The 19,582-nt window shown below is 43.2% G+C and overlaps 1 protein-coding gene across 1 annotated transcript; it reads left to right on the forward strand.

Annotated features, from left to right (window-relative positions):
• Window positions 1-1,883: 1,883 nt before the first annotated feature.
• Window positions 1,884-18,654, forward strand: SLC35E3 (solute carrier family 35 member E3). The gene is made up of 5 exons (XM_043564930.1): window positions 1,884-2,546; window positions 3,410-3,520; window positions 7,641-7,799; window positions 11,023-11,105; window positions 16,064-18,654. Exons 1-5 carry the CDS (start codon window positions 2,145-2,147, stop codon window positions 16,248-16,250), a joined length of 942 nt encoding a protein of 313 aa, XP_043420865.1. The 5' UTR covers window positions 1,884-2,144; the 3' UTR covers window positions 16,251-18,654.
• Window positions 18,655-19,582: the final 928 nt, after the last annotated feature.

The following is a 19,582-nucleotide window of genomic DNA, read 5'->3' on the forward strand; positions in this document are numbered from 1 at the left end:
ATCACAAAATGTACAGTTTATTGCATTTGAATGAATGCAAATTTGCTTTTGAAAGATCAAATGGAGCAGTGAAGGGACGCCTGGGTGGCTCAGTTGCTTAAGCATCTGACTTCCGGCTCTGGTTATGATCTCTTGGCTCTCATGGATTCCAGCCTCCCAGTCGGGCTCTGTGCTGACAGCACAGACAGAGCCTGAAGCCTGCTTCTGATTCTGTGACTCCCTCTCTCTTTGCACTTCCCCTGCTCACACTTTATCTCTCGCTCCCCAAAATAAATAAGCAGCAACAACAACAACAAATGGAGACGTGAAGAGCAGGTACACATGAAAATGGCATTTGGTGAAACCAGGTGATGGGTACAGGAGGGTTCACAATGCTATTTTAACTTTGCACAAGTTTTCAATTCTCCACAGTTAAAAGAAGGGGCAGTGGTCCCAGAGCCAGAGAAATTGGGGTTGGAATCTTACTCTCATCCCATTCTAGCTGCAAGGTAACAGCCACAAACCTCTATAGTCAACATCTGTAAATGAGCAATAAGGCTAATAATCACATTTCAGGACAAGTAAGGATTAGGACTCCTGTGCTTTGGTAGAGAAAGCCACTTAACCAATTAAATCAGTCTGGAGAAGGGCAGGTTCCAGAACAGCAGAAAACTGGTTGAATGGCAAAGATGGAGTCAGACTCAGGAAGGTCTTGAATGGCAGGATTAGTAACCCTAACCCAACAACAGACAGTTGGAATCCACTAGATGCTATTATATCTTAACCCGAAGTTCAGAGTTCATATTGTAACTATTTTCAAATATTGCAAGAGAAATAGATGAATGATAAAAAGATAATTTATCATCCATGCTAAGATTATCAGTCCAAATCTACAACCACAAGAAGACAATGAATTGAATAGACTAAATGAAGACAGGGTGCCACAGCTCTTCAGCGGGGACCAGCTGAGGGTTAACGTTGTAAATCATTGACCAGGCAGTTCTGTAGGTCCAAACTGGACCAGAGGATGGCAATATAAACATACAATGGAAAAGGCACGCAGTATGGTAAGAATCAGTAGAATTTGGTAGCATGATAGGAAGAAAAGCTTATCAGGAAGACTATGTTAGGAAAACTAGACTGTAGACTTTGCCTTATTAACTTCTACTCATTGGCAAATCTTCACAGTCATTTCCTTGGGGAAGCCCTTGACTGCCTTGCTCTCCCTAAGTTTAGGTCTGATTCTTTTATCATACGTTCACAGGACCCCATTTTGTTACTTTGGAGAAGTAGACAAATTACTGGCAGCCTAATCAAGGGACAAAGAAAACCCAAATGCATAGCTTTTAGAATAAGTGATAGAACAACAGATGAAATAAATTTCAAATATGTTAGATTACTATATAAAACTCTAACCAAGTATATTAGGACATTTAAGCTAAACGGGCAGTTTTCTAGAACAATTAAAAGGCCAAACATTGATTCAAAAAGAAGAAAATCTTAATAGTGTACTAACCATGAGTTTACGAGAGTTCATCATACTGTCTACTTTTTTGTATGTTTTGATTTTTAAAATAAAATGTTTAAAAACATGCTTTCAAAAAGTAATGCTTTCCCCTCTCTGGCCATGACTACGTTTGCTCAGCACCTGTCTCATACGTAAACCGGCCGATAGCGTGTGCACTCCACTAACTTGAGAGCAGCTGTCTAGCAAGTAAATCAAATGACACACAGGAAATGTCCAACACCAAGAGAGAGGTCCCATATTCACCCAACCAGAGTCCAAGTTAAGCGACCAAGCAAGTAAGGGACCTAGAAAGCAATTTTCCCTCACGCAGAGCCCAGCGCGCCTGCGCAGGGTAGAGACTGCTCCGCCCACACCTCGGGGACGGAAGCACTGGAGCCCCGAACCACGTGGTCGCGAGCGGAGGTGGGCGGGGCGCGCGGGACGTGCTGCCGCGTCGTCACCAGCTGAATGGGCGGCGGCGGAGCATGTGTGTGTGTGGCTGAGGCTGCTGCTCACCAGGGACGCAGAGAGTGCATGCCTCTCCCGGGTCGGACCGTGAAGCCGGCGAGGACGTGGAGGCAGCGGAGGAGGGGAAGAGCAGCCGGAGACAGACTGGCATCCCTCTCGGGAGCTTAAGGGCCCCGGCTCGGCCGGGGTTATGGCATCGCTTGCGGACCGAATGCGAGGCAACGGGCGCATCGCCGCTGGGCTCCTGCTTAACCTGCTGGTGTCCATCTGCATCGTGTTCCTAAACAAATGGATCTATGTGCACCACGGCTTCCCTAACATGAGCCTGACCCTGGTGCACTTCGTGGTCACCTGGCTGGGCTTGTACATCTGCCAGAAACTGGACATCTTTGCCCCCAAGAGTCTGCCGCCTTCCAAACTCCTCCTCCTGGCCCTCAGCTTCTGTGGCTTCGTGGTCTTCACCAATCTCTCTCTGCAGAACAACACCATAGGCACCTATCAGCTGGCCAAGGCCATGACCACGCCGGTCATCATAGTCATCCAGACCCTGTGCTACAAGAAAACCTTCTCTACCAAAATACAGCTCACGCTGGTGAGTAGCTTTAGCTTCGCAAGGCGCACCTCTAGCAACCTACCTCCTGGATCGTCTTTCTCCCCGGGAAATTTGAATGTTTAACCTTGCGCCAAGCTCTTTCCAGTCATCTTGAAATGCATAGATGAGTCATCTGTGAGTTTGTGAACTTCAGGCTTATTTGGGAGAGGTGAAAAAAGTCATCTTGGCACTCTGTTGGGCTCTTAGCCCAGAAGAGTGTGCTTGTGTGAGCTTTAGTAACTGCTGTTTGATGGAAATCCTTAAATGCTGTGATTGGTAAGAAAAGAACGCTGCATTACATTATGCAATTCAGTGTATTGGAATATCTGCAAAATCTCAAACTGAAAAACGGCCCTCCTTCGACCCAGGGGATTCAAACCATGTATGAATTAACGTTAAGGGTTCAGCATAAAACATGTCTCCGAATATGTCTGCAGCGAGATACTGCAGAGGTTTCTGTGTCTTTAAATAAGAGAAGATACTTTTAGCACTTAATGACTTACAGTGTTTAAATTCTTAATGCTTTTGCTATACGTTCATGCTTATATTTTGTTTAGACGCTAGTTTTGGGGGTCTGTTTACTCCTATGTGCATGCACGTTGTATGCCTTTGTTGCAATTTGCAATGTATTGATTCATTTTACCCGGAATTTTAAATAGAATTAAATAGGAACATAAATATAGAATTCACATATTTCACTTGGAGGAAATCGGTTTAACTGTTTTTTTCAGATGGAAAAAAAAAATTATAGAGGTGGTTTCCCAGTGATGCTTTTATGATTAACTTTGTAAGACAACATGAAAGGAATACTAAATTTGTGTCTCATGAATTTAATCTGAACATTTACCTCTTTTTCTTTACAGATTCCTATAACTTTAGGTGTAATCCTAAATTCTTATTACGATGTGAAGTTTAATTTCCTTGGAATGGTGTTTGCTGCTCTTGGTGTTTTAGTTACATCCCTTTATCAAGTGGTTGGTAATTTTTTTTTTCTTTATGTGCCTTTTTAGCAGATTTCATAAATTTTGAAGCTGTATCCCAAGGTTTAGAAAATACAGTATAGAGACAATAGACTGTTGGGAAGAAAGCCTAATTGCATAAATTGGCTCAAGGTGAAGAGAAGAAAGGAGACAGAGAAACTTGGGTGTGATGCTCACCAAATACCTACCTACCTGGTGTAAGTGTATAATACCCATGCTTGACAGTGTGAGTTTGGGGTGATGCTATACTATCATCTGGGAAATCTTTACAAAATGAGTAGGAAGACTTTGTTCTTGAGACCGAGATCATTGGTTAAATTTATGATTGGCTCTTTAATTATTAAGGTTGCTGTGAAGGAATGAGTGCATTTCTGAAATTTGAGCAGGAGAGGAAAATTTCAGATTTATGAATCTTTGTCTCAGAACATACGCTGCTGTTACAACTTGTATATCAGCTTCCAATAATTTGTCTCTCTCAGTATTTTATAGCAATGGGTATTTCACTTCTTGTACTATAGCAGCACAGCGCGTTGCCTTTAGCAGGCGTTCATTAAAAATGTGTGCATGGATTCACTTACTTCATTACCACAAAGTCTCAACAAGTATGTTTTTTGTTTCTTGTACAGTGGGGAAAAATAACTTGGTGTAGGGCTCAGTGAAACAGTATTTTCTCTATACTGGAAACCTTGGCCTGGAGATTCTGGGTGAGCCTGCATGGGGAGTCAGAGCCAAAATGTGTAACCGGTTTAACCTTTTTCACGTATGTCTGCTGGTTATAAACTAAGGCATTTCTTGTTATGAATGTTGGAAGTTTACTAACACAGCCTTAGCATATGAAGCTTTCTAGTACTGATCATTTCAGAAATACCGTTATGTGAAAATTCTGGGGTTGAGGACATTTGTAAGTGGCAAGAAGCAGTGTTAACAAGAGACCAGTGGCACGAAAGGAAAGAGCACCCACTCAGTGCTGTCACTGGTCGCCAGGGTACTGTGTCTTTCACTACAGAGAGTAATCAGAGGAAGTTCGGCTTTGTGCTCTAAGAAGGTTGTATTTAGGTATACTTGAGTGAGTTTAAATTTTGTTACTAGAAACAGTGAACATTCCTATTCATCCTTTTTGTTAAACTGATTTTGTTTGGCCCAGGAAGGATTAAATGTTTATTAAATATAGCAAGCAATTTTATTTATCGAACATCAGAATTTCTTACATTCCTCGTATGTAATTTCAGTTCAGGGTATTAAGTGTCCCTGCCAATATGACCATTTTTGTTCCCACAAGTCTCAAAATTGCTACAGATTAGAACCAAAGGATTCTGTATCCCTCAGGCGCATATTTGAAATGGGATTGACCAAGGAATGATTGTTCACAGACTAATAGGCAGCGTTTTCTATTATTAGTAAACAGTACATGTACTGTTACGGAATAGGTATATTCCCCCAGAAATTCATTTTTTTTAAACATTTATTTTTTTTTTCAACGTTTATTTACTTTTGGGACAGAGAGAGACAGAGCATGAACGGGGGAGGGGCAGAGAGAGAGGGAGACACAGAATCGGAAACAGGCTCCAGGCTCTAAGCCATCAGCCCAGAGCCGGACGCGGGGCTCGAACTCACGGACCGCGAGATCGTGACCTGGCTGAAGTCGGACGCTTAACCGACTGCGCCACCCAGGCGCCCCCCCCCCCCCCCGAAATTCATTTTAAAGAAAGTTGTCGTTTCCCCTTGTATCCAGGTGTAATCTCTAAGCTATTTCTGCCTTTACTGCTAGGGCATTGGAGTTAAAAGGGGCATAGGAGTTAAAAGATGAGTGATTGGGTATTAGCTTTAGTTGCGGAAAGGCTCACTTATTCAGCACACATTTCTTTTGCTTGTTGCTCGAAGATAACAAAGATGAAAAACAGCTGTAATGCAGCATGGTGGAAACACATGTAGACAGCTGATCGCAAGTAGGATAACTCAGGATGTGAGGAAGGTTCTGAGGAACACCAGAGAGGAAGTGGCTGTTCTTCAAGGGGGTGGTGAGGTAAGACTTTATGGACAAGGTAACGATTGAAATGGAAGGGCCCACAGGAATCTGCTGAGCAGAGAAATACAGCAGAGGTCTTTCTTTGCGGTGATGTGTGAAAGTACAGAGCATTTTTGGAGAACTTGATTTATTTGGTGAGACTCTTGTTGCGTTGTGGAAGGACAAGGTCTAGGGGCGGATGAGACCAGATGGCACAGTCTTGAATGTCATGCGCTTTATCCTGCAGGGGCCAGGAAAGGGGCTTAGATAGGGGAGTGACTTGATCGTCCCCTGTGCTTGAGAAAATTAACTCTGGTGGCAGTGAAGGGTGAGTAGGAGGGGGACAAAGGGTGAAGGCAGAGCAATTAGGAAGCTCTTCGTGGCTCAGGAGGAAGACAGGAAGGCGCTGAACAGACAGTGGTCGTTGATAGAGACCCCAGAAGCCTTTTGGAGAAGGAATCAGCAGGACCTGACCGAATGTGGAATGACGAAAGTAAGGAGTCTCATCCTTGGGGGAGATTATGTCTTTAATTATGGGAGCAACACAGGAGGAGCTAATTTGGGGAAGTGAGTACTGAGCTGCTTTGAAAACAGTCCCTGCAGATTGTGTGAGTTAAGGCGTCCAGCAAGCTGTGGAAGTTTGAGCACGCCCTGAGGAGGAGGTCAGAGCTGGAGAGGTCTTCGGGTGTCAGTGACGTCAGTCAGGGAGATAAAAGAGAAAAAAGGCCAGACATCTACCTTAAAAATAGTCAATGGAGGAAGAGGTAAGTGAGTGCAAACCAGAAGTCAAGTTCTTCCACGAGAAACCTGTCAGGTCTGTCGAGAGCCCCCACAGGAAGAAGGCAGAGGGGTGGCCACTGGGTGTGGCTGTTGGAGGTGACGGTGCCCTTTGGGAGAGCAGTTTCATTCACGGTGGGCAGAAGCCAGGGTGCACTGCAGTGAGGGAAAGTGGAGGCCCTGAGAGTTGCCACCCTTCCAGGCGGTTCAACGTCAGAGACGTGCAGCTGCCTCGTGAGGTTGCTGAAAGAACCGAGGAGCGGGCATCCATGCTCTGCACTCATTTTTGCTCTCTGCAGCACCCCCGGGAGCGGGCAGCAGAAGAATCGATTCTTTGTCCTTCATATTCACAGAAGACTCTTAGTTGAGGCTGGCAGGGGTATGTTTCAAATTTCCTGCTCTTCTATTTTTGTCTTGGTGAATTTCTATAGACTTCGCGTTTGTGTAACAGGATACCCAGATCTACAGGAAAAAGAATTATGTAGGAGTAGTTATTCAAAAGCCTGGCTGTTCTCTGCCAGATCTTATTCAAACGGTCTGGTCAAGCTTTCTTGAAAGTCTCCTTTTGATTCATATTTGTGCAACATTTTGAGGGCTGATGGGATCTGAGGTTTCGAGGTGTTGGTTCTCCTGAATGATGTAGTCTTGGAAAAGGGTTTGTGACTATATAATTTCTTCCAGGGCATCAGTGCGAGATTAGCCACAGAAAAATCAGTCATCAAGAGGAAAATTCCTTCTGCCATTGATTGGGTTTTCTAAAGTGGATGAAAAGACCTCACATACTTTTCTAGCTACACACACTGGCAGCCACCTGGGACAGCTGAGGTTTCTGTCAATCCCTAGTTAGTCTGCCCTGCCCACCCCCCATCTTCTCTTGCCTGGGGTGGGGGGGGGGGTAGTTTTAGAAACAAATGAAGTCTAACACTGTATTTCTGGTTCCTGCTAATCACCTAAATCTCCATTCCCGTCTCTTTCCCAAGATCTCTGATACTCCTGGGCCCCTGCGTGCATTCTTTGATTCCCCCCATTTACTAGGGCCAGCAGGGAAGAGAGGACTCTTTTTTCTCTCTCTTCAAAGCTGAGAAGAAAACAGATTGTCACGTATTGAATTTGTAAAGCTCCTTTCATCCAGGGTGCTTAAAGGACATTCGTATATATTATTGATCTTTGGCATCAAGTAGAATAATCAGGGGTTTCCTCTTCCCCCCACCCCCGAGCACTCCCCCCAACCCGCCCCGCCAGGTCCCCATCCTTGTGACTAGAGTTGCATCATTTGTTTACTAAGTGATGCTATTTTTTTCTATCTAACTTGTTTTGTCTCCTAATTTTCAGTGGGTAGGAGCCAAACAGCATGAATTGCAAGTGAACTCAATGCAGCTGTTGTACTACCAGGCTCCGATGTCCTCCGCCATGTTACTGGTGGCCGTGCCCTTCTTTGAGCCCGTGTTTGGAGAAGGGGGAATATTTGGCCCCTGGTCAGTTTCTGCTTTGGTAAGTTGTAATTGTTATGGTGCCTAAGAACCAAGATAATCCTCCCTTTGCTATTAAGTGTGATTTTTAGTTTTCAGAGCATGATCTCAGATCCGTTCATTTATCTGTATAATCACCCTTTAAGGGAAGCAAGCTAAGGATTATTTTTTAGATGAAGAAACCAAGGCACTGTGTGTGCGTGTTCATATACATGGTTATCATGGATTCCTTCTCGCCAGCCCTCCTCCCCGTACACATTCCACACTTCATTCCTGGTCCCTGCCCCTTGAGGTGAGTCAGGTTAACATTCTAGTGTGTGTTCTTCCGTATTTTTCTTTGTGTTGTACATACCCATGTAAACACAATACACACACACCTGTATAAACATAAATTACACATTTGTTTCTTTTACAAAAGTGGGATCATAACATAAATAATTTTCTGCATCTTGCCTTTTCACTTAATATCTCATGCAAATCTCTCCAGCTCATTCTTTTCAGTGTCTACAAAATAGATCTAGTTCCAGGGGCGCCTGGGTGGCTCGGTCGGCTAAGCGTCCGACTTCAGCTCAGGTCACGATCTCGCGGTCCGTGAGTTCGAGCCCCGCGTCGGGCTCTGGGCTGATGGCTCAGAGCCTGGAGCCTGCTTCCGATTCTGTGTCTCCCTCTCTCTGACCCTCCCCCGTTCATGCTCTGTCTCTCTCTGTCTCAAAAATAAATAAACGTTAAGAAAAAAAAAAAAATTCAAAATAGATCTAGTTCTTGACCACTATGAACAGTGTTGTAGTAAACATCCTTACACGTATGTCTTCAGGAACTGGTACTTTTTCCCTTTGGAATAGAGTCCCAAGAGGAGAATTGCCAGATCAAAGGGATATGCACTTTGGGGACATTTTAAGTTAGAAAGTATAATCTCCCTGCTTAGGGAAGGAATTTCTGCCTCCCACAACTTTAACCTTTGGAACACTGTCAGTGGAAAAGTCTTGTTTGTTGGTGCTGGTAATTTATCAAACTTGGATAGCCCTTACTCTGTTCCAAGAACTATTCCAACACTTTGCTAATATTAACTTATTTAATCCTCACATTTTATTTTGTGAATCTACTTTATTAGTTGGATACTATTATTATCCTCATATTTAGGATATAGGATGAGGAAGCTGAGGGACAGAGTTAAGGAGCTGACTCAAGATCCCACAGCCAGTAAGCGGAGCCAGAGCCTGAGTCCAGGCATGCTAGCTCCAGAACCCCTGTTCTTAAGTGCTCTGCTTTGCTCCCTGTGAGCAGAATGGCAGTTATTTCAAGTGCGTAGACTCCGGCATATAAACTTTCTTCCACAGTAGAAATCCCTTGACCGTCCCTCAGATAATATTTCCTTTTAATTTGGTTCTAGCCATCTTGGTTACCTGCTCTTCAAATTTAGTGCAGCTTAGAGACCTTAAACTAGAAGGAGGGGGTTTTATGCACTAGACCCTCTGACAGATTCAAAACAGAGAAAAGCAGCAGGAAGTCCCTCCCTCCCCAAAAGTCAGAGGCACTAAGACCATAGCAGTTGCAGTCCATTTAATATGAAAAAGTCACTTTCATTCCTTACTGTCCTTAGAAGGCATCATTGCCGCAAAGTAAAGCATGTAATTGTGTTTTTAATGATATGCCAAGTCATCAAGAATTATGAAACATTCTGTCAACTCAATAAAATTAACAGTGGTATATTTCTAGAAGGATTTTTTAAGAAGCCCTAGTAGCCTAATGGATGAGGCATTGGCCTCCTAGAAACAGTTTTTTAAATCTTTAGTGAACAAGGTCCTCTTAGTTGAAAATGTAACAGACCTCACTGTTGTAAAACTAATGAGGTATTACTGTTTGTACCTAAATAGGACACAAATCCAGCTCCTTTAGTCCTGACCGCAGTGATCTAAAAACTGATAAAAGCCCCAGGGGACAGAAGGAATCTTCAAATACGACATGTTTTCTTTGGAATGTAGATTTCTTACATTCCACAGAAAATGTTTTATCTAAATTCTCTTATTTTAGAAATAGAAAATGACTTTATAACTCTTTGAATACAGTTGTGGGAAAGGTTTGGACAGATGTCCTATGTGCATACAGTGGTACAGCCACTTTGTCCCCCGTCCTCAGCCGGGTTGGCTTATTCACATCCCATGCACAGCCTTGTGTTCTCATGCCTCTGTGCTTTGGCCCCTACTGTTCCCTCTGCTTGGGACCCTACCACTACTTCTGCCTCTAATCTGTACGTACATTCAAGATCCAAACAGTCGTTCCCTATCCCAGCCCCAAATGACATCTGTCTAGAGATTCACTTAAAACCTGTCGTGTGTTTGCCTGGCAACGGTCAAGACTTTTCTATTTCCGGAGCTCACTCTCTTTCATGTGGTTATAGAGGTAGCCTAGCAGAGTCGGTTACCAACAGAGACTTTAGAATCAGGCTGCCCTGGGCTTAAATCTCAGCCCTACCACTTACTGTCTGTGTGATCGAAGGCCAATCACTTTTCTTCTCTGTGTTCATCTGTAAAAAGGGATGGTATTTACTACCTCATGGGCATTTGTGAGGGTTAAATGAATTAATATATGTAAAACACTTAGGACAATTCTTGGCATGTAGTGAGTACTATGTAAGCGTGAGCTATGATTATCATGGTTTTTATTATGTCCTCAAGTGGTTTCTGAGCTCTTTGAAGACAAGACCCTACTCTGTTCCTCAGAAGGTGTGGCCTAGCTTCATAGATACTCAATGAATCCTTAGCGATTTAATTTAAATAAGAATATATATGAGCAATTAACTAGAAAAATCTCTGGAAAGGATATGTGCAAAGGTATTAACAGTGGTGGGTAGTGAGGATTGTACGAAGTCCTTATGTGCTTTTTGCTTATCTTTGTTTTCTGATTCTTCTATAAGCAGTCTGTATTACTTTTATAACTAGAAATTATTACAGAATAATTTTTCTTCAGATGGATAAGAAAAATGAACCTGGAAATTCACATTCAGAGGCAGGATGTTACTGGAGAATTTTCCATTGCATTTTGTAGACAAAATTACATTTCTGCATACTATTCATTCTGCGATTTTACCCTCCGTTCTTGTTGTCTCCAAAATGGATTCTTTTAAAAATCTTGTTCTAATGGTTGTCATTTACGTTTTTAGAAATGCCTAACAAAGTGTATTTTTACTTGGTGACTATAATGATTGCAACTGCTGTACATGAATAATTCTTTGGGTTTGTTTGTAGCTTATGGTGCTGCTGTCTGGAGTAATAGCTTTCATGGTGAACTTATCAATTTATTGGATCATTGGGAACACTTCACCAGTCACGTATCCTTTTCCTAGTAACTTACAAATGCATCATCTTCTATTTTCTAAAACTCTGTCGCATTCGTTTCCTTCCAGGAGTCTTGCACTAACTATCGCGTGGCCTACTTTGAGTAGATAGACTTATCTTTAGTCTTTTACCGTATCTTTCCACTCTGGACTCTATGGAAACTTAAAGAAATGTGAGCTGGGGAAATGTGTTAGTTTTCTGTATCATGAATGCTTTTGAATTTTCTTAAGTAGTAAGTGACCTTTTCCCTTATCAAAATTAACGTGGAGCACCAATCCTTGCACATAGTGGAGTTAAATAAATATTTGTTGAGTGAATAATGGACTGGACACCAGGTTTTAAAATCACTTTTCAGTCTCTTTGGTAATAAAGTAGGGGTACAGCTAATCCAAAAACAAAAGATAATTTCAGACCATTGACATCTGACTTTGGAACCTGTTTTTGTACTTACTTGGATATTGGTGTGCCTATTTTTCTCAATATTACTTTCAATCAAGAAATGAATCAGGCCTTGAAGAAGTGAATCTGAATGACTAGCATTTTGCTTGTAGTTCTGTTTCTCTTCTCATTTATCTCTGCCTCCACTCTTTTTTTTTAATTTTTTTTTTAATGTGTGGTTTTTTGTTTTTTGGGTTTTTTTTGAGAGAGAGAGAGACAGAGCAAGCAGGGGAGGGACAGAGACAGAGGGAGACACTGAATCAGAAGCAGGCTTCAGGCTTTGAGCTATCAGCACAGAGCCTGACGTGGGGCTCGAACCCACAGACCACGAGATCATGACCTGAGCTGAAGTCGGCCGCTCAACCAACTGAGCCACCCTGGCGCCTCCCTCTGCCTCCACTCTTAAGCAGATGCAAAGAAAGATTTCCCCAGGGGCACCTGGGTCACTCAGTCAGTGAAGCATCTGACTCTTGATTTCTGCTCAGGTCATGATCTCACAGTTTGTCACTTCGAGCCCCATGTCAGGCTCTGCACTGACAGTGCAGAGCCGGTTTGGGATTCTATCCCTCCCTCTCTCTGTGCCTCTCCACCATGTTCTCTGTCTCTCTCAAGAAATAAACTTTTAAAAAAGTCTTAAAAAACAATTTACTGAAAAAAAAAAAAAAGGATTTCCCCAAATGAGAGAGGGAGTTTAGTAACATTATGTCCAAGTGTGCTGATTGATTTAAATGAGTGAACACTGAGATGCCAGCAAAGTAAAAAAGCAACATATTTGCCAACTATCAATAAATACCAACAAGTTATAATAAGAATTATATTTTTATTTTCATTTTAATGTTTTATTTGTTTTTGAGAGCACTCAAGCGGGGGAGGCACAGAGAGAGAGGGAGACAGAAGATCCAAAGTGGGGTCTGCACTGATAGCAGAGAGCCTGATGCGGGGCTCGAACTCATGAACCGTGACATCATGACCTAAGCCGAAGTCAGATGCTCAACCGACTGAGCCACCTAGGTGCCCTAAGAATAATATTTTTGAAGAACCAACACTAAATATTTCTTTGTACCAGGCACTGTTAGAAAGAAACACCTAAGGTGTATCAGGCATCACACTCTCAAAGCAGCTCAGTGAGTTAAATTCTATCATTTTATGTTGTAAAGGCGGAAACGGAGGTGCAGAGAGGTTAAATAACTCACTGACAGTCATATGTGTAGTATTCAGATTTGAACCCATGGCAGTCTAGTCCCAGAACTTGTGCACCATGCTGCCAAATCAAGGCATTCGATGATGTGCCCTGGTTAAGAACATTCATTCAACAAATATTTATTGAACAATTCACTGTAAACCATGCATTGACTTAATAAGTATTTACATGATGGCATATGTACTCTGTGTTCGGCACTGGAGGTACTGTGGTGAACCAAATAGACAAAACTCTTTGTTCTCACAGGTTTCAATTCTGGCGAGGAAGACTATAAACAAGAAAATGTTTAACATACCCATCTAGAGCGTTAGATTGTGCTAAGTGCCGAGGAGAAAAAGTAGAGCCGGCAAGAGGATCCAAAATGCTGGGGAGTGGGTTGAAACCTCGGAGGGGGTAGTCAGGAAGGCATCTGCAGAAAGGGGACTTGTAAATGAAAACCCGAAGGAAGTGAAGTCGCCCCATGCAGATTGGGATGAAGAGTGTTCCCGGTGGTGAGAGGCCCTGGGGAAACAAGGAAGCCTTGTAGAGTTGCAGCAGGAAGAGTACAGGGCGGAGAATAGTAAGGCTCTGAGAGGAACCGGGCGCCGGGCTGAGCAGAGCTTTTACATACAGACCGTGACTCCGGGTGAGATGGGAAGCTGTGGGCGCTTGGAGCAGGAAAATGACGTGATTTTACTTATGTTCTAATAGGATCAGTCTGGGATGCTGTGTTGAGAACGGACTGAAGCACGGTTTTTCAGACTCAGTGCTGTTGACCTTGGGGGTTGGACAGTCCTTTGTGGCAGAGGCCTGTCCTACACATTGTAAGATGTCTAGCAGCGTCCTGGCTTCTACCCGCTAGATGCCCCGAGTATGACGGCCGAAAACGTGTCCGGACCTTTCTGGTGGCAAAATCACCCCGGTTGAGAACCGCTGCACTAAAAAAGGCAGGAGAAGAAGGGAGCCCAGAGAAAAAATGGTGGTTTGGTACCAGGATGGTAGCAGTGGATATAGTGAGAAGTGATTGGATTCTGGGCATATTTTCCAGTGGCACCAGTAGGTTTTGCTGACAAATTGTGGACAGTATATTGGAGAGGGAGCAGGTTGGCTCACATGGTTTTGGCCCGAGTACCTGGTAGAATGGCGCTGCCATCAGCTGAAATCGGACAGCCCTAAGGAAGCTTTGGGGTAGGGAGCTGCGGGTAGAACAAGTCTGAGCGTCCAGGATCGAGGTTCTCAGATGCAGATATTCCAGACAGAGTTGTGTGTCGCGTGTAGATGTTTAAAGCAGTCGGGCTGGTTGAGATTAGCAAGCAAACAAGCAGAAGAAGAGCCGCCCAAAGATGGAGTCCCTGGTCGTGTCAGCATTTACTCCTCCACAGATGAGAGGAGCTGCCAGCAGAGGCCGAGGAGGAGCAACCGAAGGAGGGGAGGGAAGTGATTCAGACCCCACGTAAGGAGAAGGGGTCAGCTGCGCCGACAGGCCAAGTCAGGGAAGGCCGGGAATTGAGGAGGGGGCTTGGTAAGGAGGGGGTGCGGACATTCTGACGAGAGCTGAGTGTCAAGGTGAAAGCCTGACCGGAGCAGAGAGCAGAATTAGAGAGGGGAGTTGGAGATACCAGGTATAGACTGTTCCTTTTTGATTTAATTGAATGTATTATTATTATTTTTTTTTTTTACCTCACTGAAGAATTTCTTTAAATTCGCCTCCCCTCCAGTATAAACATCTTCCACACATCGTGAACTCCTTAAAAAGAGAGGCTGTGGCATAAGGCAACACTGAGCGTGTTAGAGCCACTGCACTTTGAGATCGTTCATAATGGGCAACGAAGCATGTGTTGTGGTGGTTACAACTAATGTCCTGGGGAAGACCCTCTGCCCTCCAGGATATCACTTCTAGTGGCTCAGGCAGCTGCAGGTACCCCGGTGTGCGGCCTGCGCCCTCCTGCCCAGAAGGAGCTTCCAGGCTGCTTGGTTGGCCCCACAACGGGGGCCAGAGCCCGGGTTTCGAGGTCAGACAGCTCGAGGGCTGCACGCCCGGGCCCACCGCTCCCTGTGCACCTGAGCCGCCTGTGAGTGCTGTCGGCTGTCACCGCCCTCTCTTAGGAATCGGGGCGGGGTGGGGGGGACGACGACACATCTACAGCGTCGGGCTGCTGGGAGTGTTTGAGAGGATACGCGCCAAGCACCTGGCAGATGTTGACTCTGCATCAGCACTGCTGTTGACAGCTGCTAACACGTGTGGGGCTTGCCACGTGCTGGAAAGTTTGCACACACTCTCTAGTTCGTCCCCTCAGTAGCACTGTGAGGGAGCTTTTATCCATTTCCGTCCTATAGACTCGGAAACTGAGGCACAGAGCATTGGCTGCTTCTGTTAGCATTATCCGAAGAGTCGCGGGGTACACATCAAACCTCTGAGCAAATAGTCGTAAAATACGGTAAGAATAACTTTTAAAGGAGTGAGGTGTGTGTGTGTGTAGTCTGTTTTTTAAGAACAGTGATTTGGAAACCCCTAACCCAGCAGCACTTTACTGCTGGCCACGCACCAGACTAGAACAGGGGCTTGGAGTTAAATAGACCCGTCCGTGTTTGGACTCCAGCTCTGCCACTTACTAACTCTGTGATCTAAGTTACTTGAAGTCCTTGGGCCCCGACAGTTACAGGACGGGAAGAGTGATACTGTGGTGAAGGTAAATGTCATGCTTAATACAGTGGGGTGACCCACACATCTAGCATAGCGCCTAGCATGTCGTTGGTGCTGTGTCTTACTCCCTATACTGTCCCTGTTTCCCTCTTAAACTTAAGCATACCGGATGTGTTCACCTTGAGTCTGGTCTCCGGGGCCGCACACACCTCCCCTCATGTGCCAAGGGAAGTTTATTAGACATAGCACTAGGAAATATAAGTGGCTCAGCAAAATATCTTCTCTGTACCTTGTTCTGAATTCCTTTTCCAACCTTATCGTATAGCCCCTTTTCTTTTCTTTTCTTTTCTTTTCTTTTCTTTTCTTTTCTTTTCTTTTCTTTTCTTTTCTTTTCTTTTCTTTTGGGAGAGAAAGAGTTGAGGCGCTCTCCTGTCACTGTTGCTGAAGTCTACTGAAGGAACTAGGATTGATCCAGATTGAAGTTCTCGTTTCTCAGGTGGGGGGGGGGGGGGCAATTCAATCCATGCTCCATGAGGCTCTTCCAGCCACAGGAAGGCTTTGCTTCGTATGTACGTGTGTGCGTGTGTGTGAATATGACATCTAGCTTGCTTTTCCTTCTGTGTGTGTGTGCGTATGTGAATAGAACAGTCTAGCTTGTTGGGTTTTTTATCCTTATCCACAAACTTCAGCTATAACATGTTCGGACACTTCAAGTTCTGCATCACTTTATTTGGAGGATATGTTTTATTTAAGGATCCATTGTCAGTTAATCAGGGTCTTGGCATGTTATGCACGTTATTTGGCATTCTCGCTTATACCCATTTTAAACTCAGTGAACAGGAAGGAAGTAAGAGCAAATTGGTACAGCGTCCTTAATTGGGTTTTGGTGGAGAAAAGAAAGCCACCCCAAGAAGATAAAAGACGTTAAGTGTGCAAGTTACCTTCAAAGAAGAAGAAAAAATTACACTGCCAAATTTGTTGAATGATGGTTTTCAAGAAGTAACACAAAGGAAATTTTGTTCATAAATATAACTTTCTCTTTTAAAGTACCTCTAAAACAATGGCTCGTGCTTCTTTTCAAGGATTGGTTATATGAAGTCTGTAGGATGGTTTGGTTATACCAAATGAAATACGGGAAATTAAAATTCTATAATAGTGACAAAGGAATCCATATCACTGTACTACAGAGGTGTCATGGTTTTTAAGTGTTCCAGCCCTTCTGAGGAAGGACACAGAGGACTCCTCTCCTTGCTCGTAGGTGGCCTGCAGTGTGCGCTCTTTTAGAATTTCAGCCAAAATGTGCAAGTCAGAAGTTAAATTCAGCATTTCTGTTTTAGTTGGTTTAGTATAACCTCCTGATTATTTAACTTACAGAAATGAAGTATCATTTATAGAAAACAAAGTGTAGGAAAGAAGACCATCAGACAAAATCCAATTCTAAAAGCGCTATATTTCTGGTAGAAAATAGATATAAGAAGTTATATGTTATCCAGAAAACCACAGTTGCCACAGGTATTCTCTTATTTCTGAGCTCTCTGTGAGCTCTAGAGACACTATGGGAAGTTAAAAAACAAAACAGCTCCGTGTTGAAACAGTCCAAAGAGAAGATGATGGATGGAATTGAGCAGGTGTCTTCTCCCATTCTCCTGGCCTCTTTGAGCATTTCACGTTGGTAATTTCCTAATACCACCTCCCTGCTATCACCCCCTACCTACCACATTGGAGGCATCCGTAGAGCTTCCGTTGGCCTTGAACGATTTGCAGTGAACTACGTTCGATCTTTCTAAGGTGGCTGAGGAAAATTTTCAGGCAACAAGTCCGGGCAAATAGTGTCCAAACATTTGGCAGAAACTTGGTGAAAATATGAGGAAAGGTTTTAAAGAGAAGCAGAAGAATAATCAATATTTAGGGAGTTCTGCTAGTTTTTAAAGGGATAATTTTCTAAAAAATTAGGTTGCAGGGGAAGTACAGGGTTTCCACTTAAGGAAATACAGTGCTACATATTTACTTGGAAAGCGTCTTTCTGCCTTCCAGCTTCTTGACATTGGAGGGTTAAAAGCTGTCATTAATAATGTCTCACAAGAAATTGACTGAGACAGATAACCCCTCTTGTAATAAATGGTTCTTTTAAAAAATATTACTTATAAACGTTAAATGAAAAAACAACTCTTAAGAGGACAAAGAGCCACGTGAATAAAATGTACCTTCTAAGATTTTTTTTTTTTCCCCTGGCCTGTTTGAAATGAAAAGCCTCACTGAAAATCTATTTTGACAGAATTTTAGTGTATCGGTCCATTAGTTGTGTGACTGGTACGTATGATTTTCTGTTTTTGTTTTAAATATTCTTTGGTTCTGGGGCTCAGTCAGTTGAGCGTTGACTCGTGAGTTCGGCTCAGGTCATGATCCCAGGGTCATGGGATTGAGCCATGTGTTGGGCTCTGTGCTGAGTGTGGAATCTGCTTGAGAGTCTCTCTCTTCCTCTGCCCCTCTCCCCAGCTTGCATTCTCTCTCTGTCCAAAAATATAAATAAATGAATGAATGAATAGTAAATATTCTTTGGTTCTCAGTTTCTAAAGATATATTTTATCGTGCTAAGAATTACAAAGCAATTTGTCTTACCAGATGAGCCTTAGGCATTATGTTTGTCTAAGAAATGTTGTCTGTGTGTGTTCAAACCAACATACAATTATTTCCCCAAAGCTGGAGAAAAATATTTCAGCGCCGTGAGGATTATGTGACTTCTGTACACTGACAGCTGAGTTGATTTGTGCTATGCGCAAATTCTTTTTCATTGTAAACACTTGGGGCATAGTAAATGTCGGGGGAGGGCTATAATAAACGACTGATGTCAGGAATGCAATGAGAAGGTTGTCTCAAGATCGAGTAGGGGTACGTGTATATAGAAGTGAATAAAATATGTACTACTGGAACCAGAGTCTGATAAACATTTTTTGCCCTGAAAATGATCTTCCCATTGAAAAGGAAATTCCTGGGGAAATGAGGAGGCCCGACCACAGAAACAAACCAGAAACACAGTGCTGTGGACGAACGCCCACTGTCCTTTCGTTACAGATGTAACTACACTTGTTTTTAATCTTGTGTTAAATGGCTGAACTTCAGTTTTATCTGTTACAAATAAAGAGAACCTGTTATTTTTACTTTCCTGTTGTGTGTCAGAACTTACTAGAACCAGTGGAAAAAGGATGGCATGCGTGTGTATATGCATTGGTAATGCTGGACAAAAATGCAGAATCTAATAAAGTAAAATTTTTAAATAACACAGGGGCGTCTGTCTGGCTCAGTTGGTGGTGCATGCGACTCTTGATCTTGGGGTTTTGCGTTCGAGCCCCATGTTGGGTATAAACATTACTTAAAAATAAAATCTTTTTTTTTTTTTTTAATTTTTTTTTCAACATTTATTTATTTTTTTGGGACAGAGAGAGACAGAGTATGAACAGGGGAGGGGCAGAGAGAGAGGGAGACACAGAATCGGAAATAGGCTCCAGGCTCTGAGCCATCATCCCAGAGCCCGACGCAGGGCTCGAACTCACGGACCGCGAGATCGTGACCTGGCTGAAGTCGGAGGCTTAACCGACTGCGCCACCCAGGCGCCCCAAAATAAAATCTTAAATGACATAAAGGAGAAATCTGTCTCTGAAATGAGGCAAGCTTTCTCCTGTTTCATTTTTAAAATGCTTTTTAAACCTTGCCGTTTTTAAGTCTTAGCTGTCTTTTTAATTTATTTAAAAGCAGCAGCATTAATCAGGCACTGCACATTGACTCCATCAGTAAACAGTTGTTGGGTGAATTCGTGTACAGAATGGCCAAAGGTGAAAGTCTGAGTAAAAGAATGGAGACCAGATTTATTAGATGTATTCTGTTTTGCATTTCTGTTTCTAAACTTGAACTGGGTTTTACTTGCCAACCTCAGGAATATGATGATCATTTTATTCACTCGGCAGAAGTTTATTGAACATATGTGCCAGATACTCTAGGAGGCACTGTGCAAAGGTAGTCCTTTTATGCCAAAACAGTCTTGTGTTCCCTATGATCTTAAACTTCTGTCGAGCAGAAAAGATAGACATTAAATAAAAACAGAGTGAATTTATGATTACAAATTACAGGTAAATGCGAAAAACCTAGTTCTCTAGAGCATATAGCAAGAATCTGGCGCAGGTTGGCGGTCCGTGAAGGTGTCCGTGAAGAAA

This window comes from Prionailurus bengalensis, chromosome B4, assembly GCF_016509475.1.
Source record: "Prionailurus bengalensis isolate Pbe53 chromosome B4, Fcat_Pben_1.1_paternal_pri, whole genome shotgun sequence".
Taxonomy (NCBI): domain Eukaryota; kingdom Metazoa; phylum Chordata; class Mammalia; order Carnivora; family Felidae; genus Prionailurus; species Prionailurus bengalensis.